The 24,313-nt window shown below is 41.6% G+C and overlaps 1 protein-coding gene across 1 annotated transcript; it reads right to left on the bottom strand.

Annotated features, from left to right (window-relative positions):
* Window positions 1-1,672: 1,672 nt before the first annotated feature.
* On the bottom strand, window positions 1,673-18,493 carry LOC306702036 (neuronal acetylcholine receptor subunit alpha-3-like; the record flags this gene model as incomplete). The annotated part of the gene is made up of 7 exons (XM_079167529.1): window positions 1,673-1,798; window positions 4,128-5,186; window positions 5,530-5,737; window positions 5,936-6,045; window positions 6,128-6,172; window positions 6,267-6,406; window positions 18,436-18,493. 7 exons carry the CDS (start codon window positions 18,491-18,493, stop codon window positions 1,673-1,675), a joined length of 1,746 nt encoding a protein of 581 aa, XP_079023655.1.
* Between the last annotated feature and the right edge of the window lie 5,820 nt (window positions 18,494-24,313).

Below are 24,313 nucleotides of genomic sequence, written 5' to 3'. Positions count from 1 at the left end.
AGTCCACATTTGAAGTCTGTACCGCCAGGCAAAATAATGTTCTTTTTGCAGATAGTATTTAATGCAATTGAAGCTCAACAGTTCAACTAAAGGACAGATTATTACAAATCTGTTTGTCTACTGCTGTAGGTGAACCCATTAAAAATCCAATTTGTTTAATACAATGGCTATATAGCCTCAGTGTTAAAGTGTATAAACCTACTCATTATGCATTTGATCAGACCAGCTCTGAGTTGCTAAACATCAGGAAGCAATCAATTCAAACCAAGTGCAACTGTTTTTCCATTAATTGTTTGCTATAATATTGTACAGACGGTTACACTAAGACATCCGTTAACATTCTTTCAAGGTTAATAACTTAATAACTGTTTTCCTTCATACCCCAGGTATTACAAATATTCTCTATACATTTAATCCTTTTTTCTTTTCATCCATTCACTTTCTGCGTTGATGAGGGTGTTAGGGCTAATTTCAGCAAGAGGCCGTGTACATCTGTGACAAGTGACTTCAGTATAGTAAGAAATTGGAGCATCAGATAAAACCCTCGGAGATACAGCAAGAAATTCACACAGTTTGAGTCCAGGACCTTCTTTATTATTAAATAACATGAGACAGTTTGGCTTTTAATGTTTTTTTACAAGTTCAATCTATATTGTGCAATTCAAAGTGTTTCTATACATTGCAGGTTTGCAGTGAAGTTGTGAATTAATGTGCAATGCGTAATTAAACTTAACGTGAGCACATGTGGGAAACACGTCATGTGTGTGCAGCCGTAGCCAGTGTTCCCTCTCAGAAGCCATGCTTAACTCTCGTGTGTTTTACAAACGTATCTACAGGGAAAAACTATCTGACAATAGCAAAAGTGGCAGCTATCAGCACAACATCATACATACTAATACCAGCTGTCAGTATTTGTTTCTAACTCAGACGTTATAGACAAACATACTGTACCACTTTTCTCAAACGTATGTTGTCTTTATTGCACCGGCTTACATCGACAAAGTCCTACTGCAAAACTCAAGAAGGTATTCAGGTTCTTCTTTCTCAGCCATTTGAACGTTAAGATGTTCTTCAAATTGCAATTATGATAATACTTACTACAATAATTACCTGACATTGTTAAACATATTGTATAAGACTGTACAATAACAATGACTGAATGGATATTTTCAATAAAACACACAGAATGGAAATGCGGAGACGCATAGACACAATGGGAGACGGGAGACAGCCGTGAAGAGATAAGCTGCAGGCAGTGGCAGGTCAAAACATGGCACAGGAGAGGAGAAAAACAGGGAGAGAGAGAAAGAGGAAAGAAGACTTGATAATGATGTCAGAAAAAAAAAACTGTGATGGGGCGGAGGAGACTGGATAACAGCATGGCATGCACTTTGAGAGGGCAAGGCAAAGATGAGATGGGGAAATCAGGGGAAATCATGTGAGGAAATAGACAGCTGAGAGCTATAAGTGATAGCTGATTGTGGAGTCCCAGAGAAGAGCGTGAGACACAGATGAGAGACAAAATGCCAGAAAAGGAGAAAGAGGCGGTTCTGTGTTTGATTTGAAAGAGCTAGAGGAGGGATAATTCCCAAAGTAATTCAAGTGGGGTACAGAGACAGACAGAAGTAGACACAAAGAGAGAGAAAGAGACTTGACAAAGACAAGTTTCTCATTAGAGAAAGAAGCTGATAAGTGGCTGGAGGAAGAGTCCCACCGTTCCCAACACACACACTGTCACAAAAACCCACAGGAAGATCCTGTCGATGACCATGGCTACGTACTTCCAGTCGTCCTCCACCTGAGGAAAGGGAGAAAATAAATGTTGGTGTGTGTATAATATATAACATCTATGGCACACAAATTCATAGGCAACAGCACTTTTCTTCCAAAAATGCTCCCAGCAACCTTTGCTTAATGGTGATTGTAAAATCACTGTGTTAACACTACAGCTGAATGGCTATACGGGGTGTGTGTGTGTGTGTGTGTGTGTGTGTGTGTGTGTGTGTGTGTGTGTGTGTGTGTGTGTGTCTTTATGTGAGTTTGTGGGTTCCTGTGTAAAAGAGGCTGAGAGATCCTGCAGTGTTTACCACCATGGCTACTGGTGGAGTGGTTTTGTACAGTGTGTGTGTGTGTGTTGGTTTATAGTATAGAGTATCCCTTGATCAGTCAGGTGTGGACAATAGGATCATGGCTGCACTGACCATAATGCCATTGTGTGCTATTCTGCATGCATCAAAGAAATATCCCAGCCGTGTTAGGAAAAGATGGAGCTGAAGCAACAAACATATCAGGGCCATCCAGAGGGTGCAGGAGGCGTACACAAAGCCCTCCATCTGCAACAAACAAGCAGCTTTCCTCTCCCTTTATAGCTCAGAATAAATGGCTTTCTACACCTTTTACTAAGCTCGGTAGAATATCCACACGCTGCAGAGATAACAGTCATACAGCAATGCTTTGTTGTTGCATGTTTATGTCTATTTGTGTGCTGTGTACTGTACACTGTGGGAACTTAATCTGTGCACACCAATCTGGGGACAAAACTCTGGTCTCCACAAGGTTCACCATTTATTTTAGGGCAATAGGACCAAGTTAAGTTGAATGTTGGGGTTGAGGATAGTAATCCAAGCCTCTGTGATGACCCTCTACCTCTGCCATGGCCTGGAGGTTTTGTCTTTCCCTCGTCCTGTGCTTGTGTCTCACCTGAAGCCTGTACCACGAAGCGAGTTCAACATACCCAGGGCCTCTTTTGGTTATCTGGCTGAACCAACCCTAACGACCGTGATCCCGATTAACGGTCCCACGAAGATGGTTATCAACTCGGTAAATCAACCATATTAAGGGGCGGTGTTAGCAGCATATGACCAATCACAAACATAGACAAGTCTGCTGTCAGCAGAGCCCCGCATTTTACAAATAAAGAGAAAACTGTATAATAGACAAATACGTAAAAGTTAAACACGTAATTCAGGCTGAGAGTAACACAGTTTGAACTGCCAAATGAAGGAAGGACAGCTAACAAGAAATTACCTCCTGTGTGAGTGCGTAAATGACCAGATCTATAATATCACCGCTTAAACATCCTTTCAACGGAAAAATGCTCACTGGGAGAGCACGGGTACAGCCAAGTATAATGTGTGTATTCCGTTAAGTTAATATGTTGCTTAGATGTATTCTTACGGTGTGTATGACAATATTTTAGTCGTATTCCTTCAGCTGCAACCCCGGCGGTGTGGAACCGACTTGGAAGCAAATAAAAAATACATTTAAAAACATAATGCTCAGCAGTAATAAGGTTTCCTTCCATAACTTGTTATCACCCACAGCGTACATTAAAGTAATCGCAGCAAAGTAACACTGCATCCAGTCTGCGAAGCTGACACGATGAGAGAAGATATGCAGATTTTTTTTTAATTTGCTCCCAAGTCCGTTTCACACCGCCAGCGTTACAGCTGAAAGAAGAAGGCTAAAATATTATCATACATGCCATAAGAAGTGAACCTCCGTCGTGGAACTATAACCCCAGAGTTAACCCTGAAGTTACCTCGCTAACCCCAGATCCTGCTTCGTGTTACAGGGTCAGCATAGTATGTAATAGTGCAACCACACCTTTATTTAGTTTAGTTCTGCTTTGATTATACTTCAATAACCCCACACAAACCTTTCACACTGATCTACTGATCATTTCACACAGTTAGTCAGTATATTTTACCATTTAAATAAATACATTTTATACGATTGTGTGCAATTGTGTGTCATTATTTCCTTTTCTGACTAAAAGTTGGGTTATGACACCTAGTCCCCATAAGTACAGTAGTTTAAGGTTGTGTATGTCTCTATCAGCTGTGTATATGTTAATGTAAATGTTTGCAGTTGCAATTTAGGACTGCTCTCATGGCAGAACATTTTCAACTTCTATGTGTTGTGTTCATGTTCAAGATATAGCAAAGATGTCTGAAACTAATGTTAAAAGTGCAGTAAAAATATAAACCTAAATATGTTTTTTACTGATATGATCAAGTTTGACTGCACCGGCACTGCCAGCTCAACTGAAAGGACATAGTGCCACACATATAAAAACAGTAGTATTGTTGTTTCATTATGAAGACAACTCCAACTTGCTTTCGTACCTCTTTGGCTTTGTTGCGAGTCCTCATGTTCTCTGCGATGTACTTCACGCTCTCTATGGCTTGCTTGATCTCTGGCGACACCACGGAGAAGGCAACAACAGCGCTGACAGGCGAAGGGGCATTCAACGGCCGCGGCACTTTGGGCAACTCTGATTCCTGGGGCCCCTGGGTTGGGGGTGCCTGCGGGGGCGGAGGTGGAGGAGGAGGAGGAGGAGGGGGAGGAGGTGGCCCCATTGAGGGTGGGACTGGAGTCGGTACCTCTTTGCCTCTGTAGGGGCACCTCCTGTTTATGTCACGGTTCATGTCCCGATTCATCTCGCCGTACTCCACACAGTTCATGGAGCCACCAGCTGAGGCAGCCCCTCCTCCTCCTCCTCCTCCTCCTCCTGCTGCTGCCCCACCATCCAGAGGTGAACACGCTACACCCCCAGTTAGACCCCCAATGCTTACACTTCCTGTGCCACTTCCTCCTCCTATGCTGCTCTTTCTCTTTTTGTTTCCCACGCTGCTCCTTCCTCTTCCTGTCCCTCCTGTGATACTGGCAGGCGAGGAGCAGCCCTGGTCGATGGGCCGCCTCATCAGCATCACCCTGGGCAGCACCCCAAGGAACACAGACCTCACCCACTCTGGCATAGTGTGAGTCATGGGGGTGCGGTAGTGGACATTCAGCACAAAGACCGTGATGACGATGCTGAGCGTGACAAAAATCATGGTGAAGAGGAGGTACTCGCCGATCAGAGGGATGACGAGTGACGTCGAAGGGATGGTCTCAGTGATGACCAGCAGGAACACAGTGAGGGAGAGGAGGACGGAGATACACAGGGTGACCTTCTCGCCGCAGTCAGACGGGAGGTAGAAGACCAGCACCGTGAGGAAGGAGATGAGGAGGCAGGGGATGATGAGGTTGATGGTGTAGAAGAGAGGCAGGCGGCGGATGTAGAAGGAGTAGGTGATGTCCGGGTAGATCTCCTCGCAACAGTTGTACTTGATGTCATGTTTATATCCTGGTGCGTCGATGATCTCCCACTCTCCACTTTCCCAGAAGTCTTTCAGGTTCACCTGATGAAATGCAAATGAAAGGTGAATATTTTGAGGAAAATATGTATTTGAAAGTCTGTTGAAAGAGACAAAGGCAGTGACTAGTTTAAATGTTCAAAAGTTGCCTCTAGCAACTTGTGACACCTCACTAAATGTGTTCTGGCATAAAAGTGAAGGAATTTAATGGATGTGAAGACATATGTGCACATAAAAGGGTATTTGTTCCTGCTAAAATCTCAATGAGTTCTCACAAAAAATACAATATATATTGTGATGTAAACATGCCATGTAGAATAAAACTGCATGACTGCTACAGTACATGGCCAGGAACCCTCCCCCCTTTGCCCCAGAGACTCCCTCTGACCTTTGAGCCAATCAGCACTAGGTCGATCTTGGCCTTGTCATACGTCCAGGAGCCAAACTTCATGGAGCAGTTCTGATAGTCAAAGGGAAAGTAGGTGATATCCATGGGGCAGGAAGATTTGAAAATAGCTGGGGGAATCCAGGTAATGGTGCCATCAAACCTCAGCAGAGCCTTGGTCTTGTCTTCCACGAGGAAGTCACCTACAGCACTTTGAGAGATGTAAACGTCATGTCAGTTAAAGGCCATTTAACACAAAAGACGGAGAGCATCAATAAATGGCATTAGCATGTAGGAAGAAGAGAATTATGAAATAGTTAGAGGGATAACTCTGCACAGTTGTGTCTCTCGACATATTAGGCAAGCTCAACATGGAGCTCTTCTTTAGCACTCGCGCACTAAAACTTACTTGTTGTACAAAACAATGTCCGGCCTCCAAATCTTATTGGAAGGAACTCGTATGAACTCAATCCCATCGTACTCAACAGGGGCCCATTTCAGTTTGTAGTCGTTCCAGACCTAAAAAACAGATAAAACGTAGCATAAATAAATATAATGTGTCATCACTAATGGCGTTACATAAAAGATAAAACCCACTCACGTGTCTCAGCCACAGATTGGTTTCCATAATCTGATTCACCTCATCCTGAAAGGAAAAAAAGAGCAAATTAGTCACCAAGAGCAAAGGATGCTTTTATAAAACACTTGATTTGTTTGCATAGAGATGTTTATTCTCTTACCACTTTGACCAGTTGAGACATGGAGACCTCAAACTCCACTGTGACTGGATCTGATACATTCTCCACTGGTCGGATGAACTGGTTGTACCTCCTGAACAACCTCCGAAATAATCTGTCCTCTCCCTTAGATGATAAACAGCCTAACAAAAGAAAGACGAAAAAACAGTTAATCCTTAAATACATGGGTTTGTTCTCAGACATTCATACATACCATGAGTCTTTAGAGATATGGCACTAATAAAAAATAGATCATGCCAGATATTAAAATCTTATTGGAAAGGGTGTAATGTAATCCTGGGTCATTAAAGACCGGAGGTATATGCATTTAAGGGCATTGAGTGAAGGGAAATGATCATCATGGGGATGATTAATCAAAAGCAGAGGTGACTTAAGATGAAGTGCCCCCTACTTAGCTCTCCATGCTGGCTGTGAAACATCTCAGACTGAACTGAATTATATTCAAAAAGTCCAAACTACAAGTTTATTTTGTTAATTTTACTTCTTCACAAGCATACTTTGGGTTATTTGGTGAATTATTGTTCCTGAGTGGAAACGTTAAAGATCAGTTCAACCAGTTATACATATATACAACCTTAAATATTTAAGGTTTAATTACTTAGATAAACAATAATAAAGTTTGAGACATTTACTGCTTTAATAAATGTGGGTGTCATGGAGCTAGTTAATTAGCTAAATTAGCTAAGTTAATTTGACGTGACTTAAGGTCAGCCACTAAAGATGATTTAACATCAGTTTCTGCTAAAGAAAACCTTCCAAAGATACAAAGATGGTTGTTATGTTCTCATATCAAGCAGTCATTTCACCAGAAAGCCTTGAGAAATGTTTTATTCTTTCAAAAGAAAGTGAGTAATGTGGGCGAAGCAAAGAAAGCTACAGGCAGAAACAGTCACATTGAATCTACATTGTCTCCAGAACAACTTCAACATGTTCTCACTGTTCTCACTTACACTTTGTAGCTCACACAGAAAGACGAAGCAATATTCTCAGTGGCAGCAGATATCCTGATGAAATTAACCCTTAAACTGTTGAATCGATGCCTCGTTGCTCTGGATGGAGTGACGGCTGTGAGAGAGCAAAGTGTGTTTCGAGGGGAGTTTCTATTTCCTGTTTAGATATAGAAGATGCTTTAAGCAAAAAGGAATGGTGTGCCGCTGGCTTGTGTGTCTGAAGAAGTGTGTGTGAAGGATGTGTAAGGCTGGACTGATGGTCATATTGTGGAAAACTACCACTAGTAACACGGATGGCCTGCAGAGCCAAGCATAAAAAGTTGCCTCACTCACAGCACGCATTCTCATCACCAGCACAACCTCATAAACACATAAACCAGTGGCTGCAATGAGCTGCAAATCCTCTATACAGTACATAGAATACCAGAATGAACATAATCTTTCACTTCCTCTGTGTCTTCATCCCATCTTTTCTGTTTCCTGATCATCTTGTTTTGGCTTTTATTCCCTGAACCGCCTCCTTTCTCTGTTACTGCTTTCTTCTGGGTAGCTGGTAAGTTACTGTATGACCTTGGATTTCAAACTGACTGATTGGTTTTGTTAAAGCAGAGGCCAACCTCTCCCCTCACAGCCTCCAAGCCGAGGAGGGACGCACACATCATTCAACACAGTCCCAAAAAACCGTACGACTTGCACTAACCGAGCTGCGTGAACCATTTTAGAGATCGAGGGAAATGTGCTTCACCAAAAGGGCAAATGGGTCACAACCCATACACACACAAATAGCTACATTCACGGAAAAGGTTTGTTTCCTTGGCAACAACTAAATAAAACATGGCGCTTTAATGGGACACTTTCTTGTTGCGCAAGTCAGTTACCTCTCGACAAACCAGAAGCTGAAACATGTATCACACAAACCTTACTTTGATATTTTTTTCACGTCAATTTACTCTTCAAAGATATCATATCTTAATAATTTCAAGCAAATATTTGTGGCAGAAAATGAAAATAATAATGAGAAATACAAACAGCAATGTATTATTGCAGGCTACTTAACTAGTTGACCTAAGCTAGTATTAGTAATGTGCATGTCTGCCACGACAATAAGACACTATACCTGTTCACATACCTTGAATAAAATAATAATGCTGAAACAAATATTTCATATTCAGTGTTTGTACTGTAAGGTCATAAAGCAGTTTGTCCATGTATTGCCATTGGGAGTACACATAGATGAATATCTTGCAGACATCTCAGATTACAGTCTGTCTGGTTTCTCATTTTGGGAGACTTGTTCAATTGCTCATGTTGAAAAGGATCAGACTGGCCGGGGAAATAAAAATGTAATTGAGGTTCATCGCTGTTATTATATTTGAGCGGCAATCTGAATCTGAAGCATGTCAAGCAACGTAACACAGTGAACACACGTCTTAAGGTTTTTACATTTACAGGTTTTAACAACAATTTTAATTTAACCTCACAGGGGACTAACACAGCTCAGGGGTAGACTCAGCTTACCGAGCTAAAAAATTCACACTTACATAATCACAACATCTGGTGCACATAAAACAATGACCGAACAACAAACAGTTATGATTCCGGACACATAATTGAGGGAGAATATGCAATGACCTTCTGTATCCCCATATATTACACATGCAATTTAAATCTTTACCCCTCCCTCCCCTAAATATTTCAAGTTCAGATGGAGCACACACAGCGGGCTGCGGGCCAGCAGAGGCATAAGCTATTCATCAAGTTCATTGAGGTAAGTGAAAATCAGGTCACACAGCTATTTTCCATCATGTTTATTCCCCCAAACATTTTCTGCAGCATAGCCTTCATCAAATCATCAGGATCGCCACCCCGATGAAGGCAATGTAGCCAGAACCATTTGGAATAGTAAAATGGGAGAAAAACCTGATTTTCTTTCGTAAAGTTTTTTGTCTCATTCTAACAGAATTGTCTTAAGAAGTTAACAAACTAAAAACGAATCAGAACCTGTCAGATCTAGTTATCTGTGGGTAAGACGTTGCATTTGCTATACTGCTTCAAAACTCTCAACAAGTTTTCTGAGGTCACTGGCATAGAAGAGTTGAGTCTTAAAGCTTAATGAGAGGGCCTCTCTCCGGAGACACATGGGTCATTTCAGCTCTTGGTACCTGCCTTGAAAAACTGCCCGCTGCTCCCTGATTAGCTGCACTCACAGAAAGTTGTTTAAGCCTCTAATTGGGCTAGGGGAAACCAGGACAATTATAATAAGTCAATTAATTGGACCTTTTGTTCACTGTGACAAAAAAAAAATGAAGCCAATATTTTTTTTTTTCTCTGTTGGCACATTCACTCCTCTAATGCCCTTCTTTGTTCTGCCACGGAAGATCTCAGACTTCATTTAAAAGGAGGTTAATTATAACATCTGCCCTTTCACCACAGATAATTCTGCACACACAAACACTGCTCGCTGCATTCTGGTACTTAATGTAAGGATTTCATTTGTGTGACACAAAGAGAATTTATGAGTTTGCATGTGAAAGTGAGGAAGTGACAGTGAGCGAGTTAAAGTTAAAATCCAGAGCACAGGTAATTCCAACTGATCCAGCTGTGGAATTATATTTTCAACATAATAGGTTCCTAAAGCTTTGATATATTACACTGAGATTATGTTAATTGTATAGAAAAGCTGACATCTCTATCAAAAGTCACATTAAGGAACTGATTATTTTTTGCCAACACAAACTTTAAAAAAATGTTTTTAAAATGATTCAGACCGTTCCCGGAGCAACAAGTATTTTTCTTTGAGCCTGACTGGAGGAAAATGCATGACCCACCCTCCACCCTAAATACCCATATTCTATTATATTCCCACCAACGTTAGATAGTATTGGAGAAAATAAAAAGCAAAGTCTTTTCCAACCATAACATTCAATAGCAAACCATGACTTTTAAGCCTTGGTCCTCTGACCCCGCTTTCCTCGTCGGGGAAAAAAAGCAAACAACTAGCTCAACTGTCCTCGAGTACTACAAAAGTTACCTATAACGAGTCCCGTCTGAAACTAAAATGAGACGCTAACTCAGTCCAGCCAATGAAGCAAGCAAACAGCACAGAGGCAGTGAGAGTTATCACCGAAACAAACAGTAAATACAAATCACCCTTTATAACGGATCATATCATGACAGAAGCTGTGTGTGCACTTCAGCAGAATACGAGTGCATGACAGTCACCCCTCCTACCACACAAAACCAACGACACACCACACAAACACACATCACAGCGCGCCAACATTAGTGACGCATGCATATTAATGACTGTTTTCACAAATAAACCGTAACATAACGGATGCAGCAGCCATAAACAATATCGGTTGGTACAGTGGCCGTGTTCACTGTCAACAAGCCAACATGCATTCTGGGTATGACAGCCGCGCAGAGAATCTGAAACACAATTAAAGATAAGCATGGAATTTGGAGGGGCAGGTGTCTTTCCTGTAGGGACTGTGAAGAATATGAGACTATATTGTGGCTGTCCACCACGTTCAACTCCCTGTACTGCTGATGAGACAGCAGCAACGGCTACATCCACTTCTTCCGGCCAATGTAACACCAAAACAATAATAATACATAAGTCCCTCCCCAGTGCTCCCACCCCCGCTCACTCTCATAAATAATAGACAGTATTTAAAACAAGACTAAGAGTCTACAGCCATGCTAGCAGATCTGTGAGACTGTCCTTGGGCGCAGCGGTGCTTTCGAGCTAAATGCTAATTTCAGCATACAAACAACCTCACAGTGGTGCTAGAGAAAAAGAGGATCACCAAAGGTATTAGGATACATCATGTGGGGATCATGAATGTCTAAGAAAATGTCAATCCATCTCAAAGTAGTTTAAATATTTCAATCGACGACCAAAGTGGTGAACCACCCAACATTGCTATCTAGAGCCACGCTGCTATCTACCCACCAAAGACCTCTTGTCTCGTGTAAAGTTCATCTGTCTCAAGCTTTAGAAGAAAGTTCTTAATCATTGAAAGCAGAAATGTCTTTGCCTCTGATGATGAAAATCCCATGATGTCAGCTTGACAATCGTATTTCACTTTACCAGACATGCGCTCGTTCCTTCCCCTGCCTTTGTGATGCAGTAACTAAATAATGAGGTTTTGCTCTGAGGCAGATGAAGCCAAGTCAAGCAGTCATGCATTTCACCCGAAAATAACCACATTGATTTAGAATTAGCAAGCCAAACAGTAAGTCTGTCCCCGTCGCTCGTGTCTACAGGAGCCCGACACTTCAGAAAGAGCCGTGGCCTGTGGGAGGCTCTTTGATCATGCATGTGCTTAACAGGATGAGCCTGGCAGCGAGTGGTTGGACAATCTGAAGGAACTAATTACCCTCCAATAATACACTGCTGACAGTATGTGTGTGTGTGTGAGAAAGAGAGTGCATGGAAGAGAGATACAAAGAGGGAGAGAGAAACAGCCCAGACAAGATATAGCAGGAGAGAAGTGACAGCTAGAGGAAGCAGAGAAAAGCTAAATGGCGTGTCTTCGTTCTCCAGGGTTTTTGATGGTCTGACTGTGACATGCTGGGTGACGCACAAGAGGATCCTCTGTGATTACTGCATGTGCTGTGACCATCCCATATGGTGCGTGTTATAAAGCCTATGTGTGTCTTCATGTATGAGGGCACGTCTACAGAATACTGATACATGAAATTCAACGGATCCCTGCCTCCATGCTTTCATCTGAGAAAATGTGTGCGTTTTCAGGTCATATTCTCTGAATAAACTCACAATTTGGTTAAAAAAGAGGGCAATTATCCAAATGTAAATATGTTCTAATGGGACAACTGCATATTTAAGTACCCCAATGCCAAAATATGTTTACTATAAACAAAAAACTTCAGCAAAACGCTGAAGAACAGACAATATCAGCCCAAATATGTCTCTACTTGATAGACATGGGGTGTTGGGATCGGAAATATATACATATTGTGTAGTTTGATTCTGGCATAACCCTTCCCTCACATTCACTCTTACATTTCTATGTGTGTCTCACAGACAGCAAAGGGAAGTTCATCCCCTGTAACTCAAGATCAAAAGAGACGAACATACTATGAGACAGAGTGAACACAGTCATCGACAGAAGGATCGAATAAACGAGTCAGATGCTTCTCGTGTCATTTAAACTCCTCCAGTGAATTAACTTACAGCAGATCGACAGCCAGGCAGCCCGCCGAGCGAACAGGTGGGAGGGAAAGAGAAGTGAGAGCGCCTTACGGAGATCCTCAATACTCAGCCATTCTGCAGAAAAGGTGTGCGACAGATTCAACAATGTGTTTCCATGTGACCGATTATCGGCCCTAACAGCTGGGATTACCATATGTTTAATTATAAAAATAGCTACAGATTATCAGGTTCCTTTTACAACAGCAGCAAAATGTGTATACATTGTGCCTTCATTTCAAATCATTGGGGAAAAATGTCTTTCCGACAGTTTAAGTCACAATGCAATAAGTAACTCGGGTGTCATAAGATGAACTCGTAGGAGTTCGCAAAATGAAAATATTCTCCTGAATGTGCAAGAGACACTGCTATGAACTATTCAATCGCCTCACATAGAGTAGAGAACTGTATTTCCTTTCTAGGTCAAGGAACCAGAAAGAACTAGAAAGTAACTTTCAGAACCATTCAGGGAAGATGAGCAGCTGCCCGACGGGAATGAGTTGTGATAAAAATGAACCAGCTAATCTTCCTTTGTCCCGACCATCACCTCCAGCCTCAAGCACTGAGTAGTGGGAGAGCAATAAGATAATGGACACAGTAAATCAAATGACTTGTTAGCTGTAGTTATTCTTCAGGGCACAGTGAAGAGCTAAGGCAGCATAAGCTGTTCAGTTTCAAGCACTTGCTCTTCCAAAAGAGTCAAGATGACAATGAAGATGCCCAACAGCTTCTTCCCTCTGGAGACGACTCAGGACATGCTGGAGAGTTTACATATTGATCTAAACGATTTTCAGGATCCAGTAAGAGGAAGGAACATCTTAAAGAAAGGATGCTGGGCAGTGCTATTTTTCATGACCCTGGTGCGGATAAGTCAATCGAAAATGAATGAATGGCTGAATGAATCGATGGAGGGCTTACATTGTTAAACTACTGATGCGGGAAACTATGACCTTTAAACAAGAGACCTTGGAACATCCTATGTTTTATTTGTAGCAAACTGAAATCATTCTTCCTGATCGTGGTTGAGCAGTTTGTCAAAGTTTGTCACTTTGATGAATACAGTAGGGCAATCGGTGAGGGCTTCAACACTCAGCAAGTGGGCAACAACATGGCAAAGCAAGGCGTGGATGATGCTGGGCCTACTTCAAGTCTCAGAGTACGCCACAGAGATCCCGTTCAAGCTGAACAAAGACTACTGCAAACTAGCAAAATTAAGAGACCATCATCACTCTTGAAAATGGCAACTTTGAGCAAAAACAGACATTGGATAGAAACACAAAAACGAAAAACAAAGAGTCAAGATGGGAAACTAACAGCGAATTGTATGAGGGATGACACTGTTAAAATATGGACATGCTGAAAATAAATCATGGCTTGACACTCGAGGCTGCGTCCTGAGTTAGCTTGCGTTGTGTGTTAACAGCTGGGACACATGGGCAAACATATCAATTAAAAACAATCAATTAATGAAAAACGTAGGTCAGTCTATATAAAATGTAAACAGGTAAGGAGGAGAAGTGAAAGTGGGGGCAAAATTCTCAAATATCACTGTCCTCCATCTGAAGCCTCTGTTGCTCAACGTCATCTTCTCCAGCTTTCTCTCCCTCCATCCTAAAGCGTGACTCAGTTCATCGCCAGCACCAAAGACCAGGATGTCCCAGAGGAATCATTCAGCATGGCTGTCTGGAGGAGGATGTCTGTGTTTGTGTGTTAAAGAGAGTGAAAGTGTGTGTGTGGTGTTGGTTGGAGGGGAGTATGGTGGTTTAAGCCAATCCATAGGGGGGTGGGATAAGTCCTCTGCCTCTGCCTGTGGCGGTTACACCATGTGTGCGAGAGAGGGGTTCAGTTGCAATAATCACACGACAATCGCGTTAAGAGGATCCTCAAGCCGCTGCACAGTCCTTAAGTCACACGCACAGAAGCACACATATACTCTGATTGCCTGTCAGACTTTAATGCAACTATATTGCTTCTGGGAGAGAAACCAGAGAGCCGTTCTGTAGTTCCAAGCTCAGAGAAGCATTTAAGTCTGGCAGAGGAGCTAAAGAGGAGCAAATATGTTTGATGACGCTGCGATGCAAGCAGACAACTCCATACAAGCAGATAAAGGCCCCAAGGGTTTACTGTAAATCATGCTGGTGTAAGAAAGAACACTTGATTCGTTGGCCACACTACAATCTCCATTGTAAAGACTGAGTTGTAAAGACTTCACTTTTCACTGGAGTATTTATTTAATTGTTAGCACAGCAATGCAGTTGCTGCTCTCTTGGGCAGAACTTGTTTAAAAAGGCAGATCCTCTTCACGCTGTTAACACGCAGCTGCAGCCTATTAAAAAGCACTGTGAAGTGAGATAGAGGGGTCAAGCCTGAAACATAATGCGGATCAGATTAGTATAACGCAGGCATGGCTGGACAATTCTCTCAGCTATTTCTGCTGGAGATGATGTATTCTGCAGGGTAATGCATCATGCACTCACCGATTTTAATCACTCAATCTCAGACTTTACGGAAATTATTTTGTCCTTTAATATGCTGATGAGCGCCACAACCTATCGCACAGGCTGTGACTTCATTTGTCCCTACCCAATGTATTCAACTAACAGCCCCATGCTGTAGCTTTACAGATCCCCCACACCTTACGTCTAAGCGACTCCAGCCAGATCCGACCAAAATACCCCAATCCCATGGTCTGCAGGATCAGCTTTTCCTCTGTTATAGGGACAAATCACCCTATCCTTGCCGGCAAGAGGCAATACCTTCTGTAGCCCACTTATTGGATCCCCACTGGGAGAGTTTGTGTGTATCAATGTGTGTTTTCAGTCACTTATCTGCATACACAGCCCCTATAAAATATATATCCCGTACAAACAATGAGGGATTGAGGGTAGGATGGAAGAGAGGACCGGTGAAGGACGGAGTGGAGGATAGACGAAGGTGAGGGTAAAATTCTTGAATTTTTCTGGAACTTTCCCTCCAAATAGCCAGGTCAACCACCTCTAACAAGCAAGGACACAGCAGATTTCTTCTGGCTTTAGAAAAATCTGTTCTACTGTGGAGAGTATTGACACTGTCATCCCTTCATGGCACCGCTTTCTTGTTCCTTTTGAAATTCTCCCAAGGGCGAAGCGACAAAGCAGTCGGCTGTAGCAAATCTCTCCAGCTGAAGAGAATGACAGAGACAGTGAGAGAGTCAATCCCACGTGTCATACGGAGACACATCCCTTCCCCACGACTCTGAGTCTGCATCGTGTTACGGGATGTGCGAAGCCAGTGTCTTTCACGTCGACTGGAGCGTGACAACACAAAGCCACTTAGTGCTGCTCTCGAGGGGGGACACCGGGTAGCACATCTGAGACAAATTCACCAATGCACTCTGGGCTTTAAATAAAAAAAAAAAACGGTTTCATATAGCACGGCAGGGGTTCAACCTATAGCCAGAATCATGACCACAGTTTGTTAAAAGTACAATGTGTCAGTCCCAGGAAAAATGTCTAGTTTGTATGGGACAAACCGAACAACATATTTAGTCTGAGCGATACCCACAGCGGCTGAATAACTCTAGAAAATACATATTTACTGCCCTTTACAGGCAAAATACAGTAACTACACATTTAGGTCAAAATTGAGTTACGGCTCGAATCTGACTTTTTGACATCTGTCATAATATATAAAAATGATTATACCATTTAAATGAATCATCTAACTATAAAACAGGAATCTCTGTCTGTCTGTATGTATACGTCCTTCGCATATCTCGAGAACCATTCATCCGATCTACTTTATACTTGGCGGGTGTAGCCTACTGCTGGGGAGCTAAGGACGTGCAGTGTCGAAGTTGGTGCAATGTGGACACGCCGTGACACGTTAAAAATGAATATACTTTGAAAATACAAGCAAGCGTAACACCGCGGTATTCGACAACGCTACAAGCAGCAACAAGCAATCAGCCCGTCCAATGCTAGGTACTGTGTGAAGCTATAAGGTGAGATAGACGGGGCTAGCCTTAGCTAAAGCTAAAACCAAACTTACTTTATTTTCATCTGTAAAAAACTATAATTTCAATGACAATTCACATAACAGCTACTTAATTAGGCAGTTGTGTTAAAGAACAAAACCCCAGCTAAACTTCTCCTAACTGGCTTAGCAAAGAGTAAGCATGTATCTGCAATCAACTTTTGACTCTTGTGGAATTCGTACAATAAAAAGCTATCTTTAAAATACACATTTAAGTGTGCTAGACTGTAAATTGATTTTATTTATTTATTTTGATACGAACATTTTAAGTAGGACTGGCATACATCTATTAAAACACAGATACGTTTAATTTGCTATGGATTGTAAAAATTCCAATTGAGTTTAAACTGAAAAAAACTATTTCAAAGGGTCAATGAAGTTGTATTTGTTAGTGAAAACTGTTCCCCCCTTTCATTCTGTGAGGATTAACCGAAGGCAGACCAAATAATCAGCCTAAATGCATGTCAACCTTTCTCTCTGTTTCACGATTTGCCAGGCAGACTGAAAATGTTTCTTTAGTGCTCGTGTAGTTACTGCTCTCTGTCTTTGTGGGGCAGGATCTAAACTCAAATTTCAGCAACAGAAATCCACAGCAAAAGACTGACTGACAGGTGTTAAGGTTACAAAAACAACAAAGATGCTGACAAAGAATATTTTGCCACTTGAAAGTGACTTATTTTATCCTTATTTTAGACCCATTATTATTGTTAAAGACGCTCTCCCAAGAAACCTGCCTCTGTGTAGGCCTACTTTTCCAAAGAGATGAATTTCAGGATGAAAATAACAATTTAGTTACTTGTGAATACAGCATTAAAGCATTTATCTATTCTTTGTTCTGCTGCGGGTCCCCTGAGAGCCACTCAAACGCACGACCTCAAAATCTGCTGTTTTAAAGCAGACAGGAGACTGACAGCCTGAACCAGAGATGGGAGAAGATATCAAATATGTGAGGAAGGATTTTTGGAAAGAAGAGAAAAGAAAGAAATGGATCACACAGATAGCAAAACAAAACACAGACGACCTGACTGAGCAATCCAGCCTGATTTAATGTCATAAAGTACAAACATTAAATCAAACCACAAGGGAAATGAGAGTTTTGCACTTAAACTCGTGCTACAGCATCAGGATCTATAGGTGCTACTGTCCTTCAAATACCACTGAAAACCACTAAATGCTCTTAGGCATGAAACTGAACCCCTTCAGCTCCATGGCATCAATCCTATACCGAACCTTGACCTCTGACCTCCTTGACAGTCATTGAGCTGCTGCAGAAACGTATGTCACCCATGTGTTGGCTTGTTTTGTGCATGGGTGGCTGCTTCACAGTAGCTCCGGGGGGGGGGGATGAGGTATCAGTTAAAATGAGACATGTGACGATCACAGATCATGATCTCCCACGGAAACTAAACCCTGACCCCCTCCCTGCAACATAACAGTGACTTTGCAAGTTTCTACAGAATATAGGAGATTATTATTCACAGGCACGGGCCGATTGTTCAGGTGAGCACAAATACTCACAATGATAAAGACAACGGTATCTCCCTCCTTCTATACGTTTTAGATGGAGCAGTAAGCAGGATGCGCAAATTAAAATGGGAGGGGGACTCTAGATTTCTTGCGAGTTGTGCGCTCCTGAGCGTTCAAAGGCTGAGTGTTGTATGATAACTATTTTTGCATAAATTGTCAGTTGCAGCAATAAAACGTGTTTTCATTTGACATCCCACTCAAGTTTCGTTTATACCCGTGTTATTCGGCTTGGTTAGAAATGTTGGTTTCCCCGGAGCTTTACCCAAAAGCGCAGAAAGAAAGGTAGCCTAACTCATGGTGGTGCGCCTCAAGGTAACTTAAAAGTAATATATCGAGTAAGGTAACCATTCACATGAGTCCAAAATAAGTTGATGGTATTCCTAAAGTAACGAGTAAAATGCTACTTTTTTGCCAGCATAGCACCGACTGCGCTGTGTCTTACCTTGCGCTGCGAGGAGCACCAGAAGGAGGACGTTGGTTAGTTTCCCGGATAAATTCATCGAGACATCGGCTCTTGACGATGCTTTCTGAGGATAAAAAACGATGCTGATGACTGAAGTCGTGTCAGTAACCCACTACAGACGTCTGTGAAGCCTTACGATTCGAGCAACATTTTCCTTTGCGCTCTCGAGCGTGGAGAGGTTGGACTCGCGGTGCGCTCTCCCGATATGAACAACTTCTGCACGTCCCACCTTCCCCCTCCCTCCGTCCCTGCGTCCCACTTACCCACCCACCTACTCACCCAAGGTCCAAGCCTAGCGACCTGACTCACAGTGATTCACCGGTGATAAGTTTGGAATAATGAAATGGGTTTCATATATGGCTCAAGGACTGCGAGGGGTCACATTGCAAAAAAAATGTCTACTTGAACATTTATTCTCATATTCAGTTTTGGACTCCTGTTACCCTAAATAAGCACACTGTTTTACTGTATTTTTACTTGATGAAAGTTTAAATATTCTTGAAATTAAAATATCTATCTCTTTATCTATCTATCTATCTATCTATCTATCTATCTATCTATCTATCTATCTATCTATCTATCTATCTATCTATCTACTGTATTCGCTTATCCAAACACAGTTTGAATAACGTAGATTTGTGTAAAAATGACTAGATTTCTCTGAAAAAAAGTTACTAACTAAAATATCTCAAACTCAACGAATTATCCTCACATCTGCTCAATACAGCTATAGAGAAAGATGCTGCACACACACAATACGATCACATGTTTTCACCGCTGAGCTGTAAATGACCTATTTAGTCACTTAATTGATTTTGTACGCATAACAATGCTCAGGCAGCTTAAAGCATTAGCTGCTCTATAATAGAGTCTTGAAGGATGCAGAGTCTGCCCAACAGTCTGCCTATAAATGCTTAGCAGCACTACATAATTGCACTGTTGAGCATGCAATTCTACACTGACATTACCTTTTAAAGAAAACAAGCAGTCATGGTGATTTTAAATATCATACACTGAAGTCAGCACAAGAATGAATTTACTTTCACTGAAACATATGTAATCTGTATGTTCTATGTGCGCTTTGCTTTGAGTTTGGGGATCAAAATATAATATTAAAAAACTTCAACTTTTAGGATCTTTTTTAACCTCATTATTGAAAACAGTATATGCATCCCAAAGTATCTTGTAAGTCCAAATTCTTTAAATTCCTCTTTTGTAAAAATCAGTCAAACATGCATGGTAGTGATGTGTTATAAGGCAACAGGATGGACAGTTGGTTTGCCTCTTAATATTTCATGAAACTGTGTGTGCGTGTGCCTGCGTGTATAGAACACATTCACCTGAATGAGTGTTTGCGTGTTTATCCATGTTTTAGTATTCAGCAGCATGAGATGTATTTGTATACTCTACCAAATATTTACTCCTCTTAACTTACCTGGCACAAAAGCTATATCTAACGTGGAGTTTATACATGACTCACACACACACACACACACATACACACACACTTGAGGGACATGCGTCGACATACTTGCACAGGAGAGAAAATAAAGATAAAATAGAAAGATTCAAAGACAGTTTTCTTATTTCATGAGATTAGACATTTTTTAATCATGTCCTACAATCTTATTTTGTGTTTTTCTGCTGCACCATACAACAGAATTCAGCTCTACAGTAGGTGTGATGTGAGAATGGGACCTGTGTGCTGCACTGCCGCTGATCCTTCATGTACAAAGTGCCTTGCATGTTAGCAGCTGGCAGGTCAGGAGCCGAGAGGCTGAAGACGGGTGGAACTGCTCTGTCCTCAATTTTAAGCTCAATCAGTTTTGTCGTTGGGGAAGTAAAATCAGACTAGGTTGTTGTTGAGGCTCGGAGGATGGAAACTGCGGTGATTAAATGCCTCTCATGGGCCAGCAGCAACCCCAAAAAGAAACAGAGAGAGAGAGAAAAGGAAGAGAAAATGAAGGTACAGAGTGTAAAAAGAGGTTTTATAGGAGTGAATGATGCAGAGAGGTTGTGATGGGTGAACCAGAGGCATATGGACAGCTAATAGAGGAAGAGATACACAGCTGAGCATGACATGTTAAAAAGCCCCTGAAATGACGTGATACGACGAGGAAGCATCACCAGAAGAAGGAGGGAAGAAAACCAAGGATGCAATTTGGCTGCCTGATGTGCTTCAGGGTGACAGAGCCAGTGATTCTATTTGCAGATTCTTTTGGGGGGATTCAGTGAGATGCTGAGGAACAGTCTCCACCCACCGGCGCGGACTGAGGACGGACATGAGATTTTTTTCTTTTCACTGTTCCTTTCACACTGTGTTAATCTTTTTCTTTTCTGACACAAATATTACATTTTTTATTTATTTTCTACCTTTTTTCCTGTTTCACCATCAACCTTAATAACAGTGGATCCCGTCCCAATGGCACAGGAAGAGGAAAGCCTTCTTCCCATTCAACATACATTTATTTTTACGTTTGCAGGTACTTTCCCATGGCGTTGAACTTTAAAGCTAAAAGGCCAACCTCAGACCTCAATCGTGTATTGAATATCTTTCTAATTACCTAACTGAGTTACCAAGGTGTACATTTGTCTGAATTATATTTAAATTTGTCAGTAATAATCTGTTTTACAATCTTTTAGGGGAACATACAAAGAGCATTTTAAATATTTTATTTTCTGATATCGTGGCTAAGAAGGAAATATAGTTTGTTTCTGAATGCACTGAGTGCACATAATATTTGGGACCTCTCAGCTGCAGCCCATTTTGCGAAACCCACATCTCAATGGTTTCAAAGCTTAAAGTCCTTCTGCTCAGCTCATTGGCTTCTTATCTGCAACTCTTTCTCTGTGATTAGTTTCGATTTAATTAGGGAGTTCAAACCCAATGATGGCTTCAGTTGCTTCACAAACCTCATCAAGGTCAAATCAAGGGTCTCAAATATGAATTGAAACAATTAAATTCAATACAAACACTGATCCTGGTCTCGTCATCCAGCAGCAGCTGAATGTATGTATTTCAAATCAGACCTGATATATAGAACAGCTTATACATACAATAAATATGTAAAAGTTTGAATAAAGGAGTCGTGAGATAATAAAACACTAATAAAAAACGCTACACTATTGTAAGAATTAACACCATTCAATTTGCATCAGGGGAAAGAGACAGAGCATCTGCAGCAATGCAGGAATTAGTCAGGTTCACAGGAGGAGACTATTGCCCTACAGTGTCAGTGTCGGCTGGTGACTTCGGGTGAGGTGACATCCCAGCACTGCTTACTCTCCAACAGAGCAAGCGAACAGAGGAAAACACTCTCTTACCCTTCTTCCCCATACCACCCTCTCTTTTTTTTCATCACTCTTTTCTTTCATCGCTACTTTCCTCTCTCTTTCTTGTCTTTGGTCCTTTCCCTCTCCCTTTGCGATCACGCAGCCTGACGCATTGTTAAATAACAGCAGGCATCTGGTGGGACAGCTCAGACAAAGCAGAAGGGCCTTGAGGGCCGGATGGAGACAGCAAAGTAAAGGGAAAAGGGCAAGTGTGGTTGCAACAGTGTTTGTTGGACAGGACTGTCCTGTCTCATCCACATCAACCAGCTGAATCTATTTGTGTATTATCTCTCCATTTCATCTCCTCCTCTATCACTTTATACGTCTGTCTCGCTAAATCACTCATTTTCCTTCTCTTTACATTATATTTTGGTGGCCATGAGAGAAGAAATATTTCCTTTCAAGTGCATTTTTTGTTTTTTTTTCTTCGTCCTCTCAACTGTCACAGTCTCACCTTGTTGTGTGTCACTCATGATGATGAGACGTCTGCCTTTAAACAACCTGCAGTCTAATGTTGCAGCAAGGCTTCTCAGTATCTGTATTATTAATCAGGTTGTCTGTTGTTACTGTTTACCTCTTTTCCCCCATTAGTACATTTAAAGCTGCACCAATCAAAATGTAGCGCTGTTTAAAACCCAACTCTACAGTTCCTCTTTATCTCTACTGATCTTTGAGCATCTTACAGCTCCTTGTGCTGCTCTGGTTCACTTTCACTTCTCTCCTTAGCATTGTTATGAGCCACAGCTGTTTTCAGTGAAAGAGTGAAAGAGCTCTGGTAAAACAAACTGCGCACTAAACGCCCATCAGCAAACCGACAACAGACAAAGTAGACAACCAACTGGTGCAACACTGTTTCCTGTAAATGATATTTACATACAACTAATTTGCAACGGCAAACATGTTTTGAAGGAAGCTTAATACTGAGAGGATTATTTCTTCTTTTCACATTATGAGGAAATTAATGAGGTGTTAATATGGCAAGTTAATACGAAATGCTGATAAAAACATACCGAAAAAATGCTGATAGAGTTCATTTGGTTTCCACCAAAATATCCAATCTTGCAAAACAGCATCTGCTTGTAGACAATAAACATGTTTAGATATGTTTGGGCACATCGTGGTCTGGTTTAATACAGAAAAAGTCCGCAGTGATTTGAGACACAATTTGTTTACTGACATTTAACTTGTGCCTTTTTCAGTTTCAATTGATACATTTATGTTAAGCATTAAATAACGAATCTTATTTTTGATCATAGAGATATGACTAAAGTGGAATTTCAAAGTTCCTAACTGAGGTCTGACCTCACCGTATTTCTTTCCTTTTCCTTTTCCCCCATCTGGGAGCTTTCCTCCCATGATCCCCATCTCCCTTCTGCTCTGTCTAATCCCACCACTCCACTCTAACCCTCTAACAACCCCTTTCTAGAAGCTCTGAGCATCCCCTTTCCTCCCACAGCTCGTCCTGTTCTGCCGGTCATGCTACACTTGGTGACCCCGCTCGACCCTCTGGCAGTAACCCAGCTTCCCTCCTCATCCCCTCCACCCTTCCTCTCGCTGCTCCCTCCTCCTCCTCTCTCTCACTCCAGCAGACACATTAGCACCACAGAGAGTTTACTTCCTATTTTCCATCCATCTAGTGTCCACTATATACAGTGTGTTTGGCCATGCCGTGGCCTGTTGCAGCCACAAGCAACTAATTAAAGTCCCTTCACTGCTCGAATCACAGTTATCTGATTAAAGCACCTTGCTGCTAATTAAACTACCATTTCTCCGCATCTTGTTTTTCCCACGAACCATCCTGTTCTCTCACATATATACACACTAGAAATCGAGCGCAGCAACTTTTCACATGTATATTGTGTTTACAATCATGCCCACAACTCCAATCTGCATGTATTTACTCTCTCTGTCCGTCTTGTTCTCTGAAGAACCAGCAGTGTCATTTTCACCGCAGCCCGAGGGGTCAAACAGCCACGCAGAGCTTACTCATTATCTGGTCCACTCATGTTTGTCCGAAGAGGAAATATGAACGATTGTCTGAGCCTCTTTTTGCCATCACAAATGATCTTCCGCTCATTGCTTCAAGTTATTATTAATCAGTTTAAAATGTGTTAGGAACATTTGGTTAATAGCGGTTGAAGTCCTCATTGGTTGCCTTGGGGCTAATGTCCTACTGGAAGATTTCATCTTTTCCTAATTATGATTTTTGAATATATCTGGTGACATTTTTGTCACAAACTGTTATGCATTAGAAGCATGTTGAATTGTAATCATAACAGACAAGATGCAGATGCATTTTTCTCTGGTCTTAGAATTTGTGTCTGATTATCTTTAGAGATTTTAGCCTCAAACAGGAGATGCTGATGCTGTGCATGTGGCCAACACATTTGTATCTACAGTGACTCTATATATTGCACCACTTCTAATTTCATAAAGGGGAATTCAAGCCACATAAATTCAAATTGATGGTTTCCAAAGTGCTATAAATTCAGTGTTATTTTTACTTTAACATCAAGTAATCAGT

Source organism: Pholis gunnellus (assembly GCF_910591455.1).
Source record: "Pholis gunnellus genome assembly, chromosome: 10".
NCBI classification, from domain to species: domain Eukaryota; kingdom Metazoa; phylum Chordata; class Actinopteri; order Perciformes; family Pholidae; genus Pholis; species Pholis gunnellus.
Note: the sequence above shows the minus strand (reverse complement) of the source record. Positions and strands in the feature narration are given on the sequence as shown.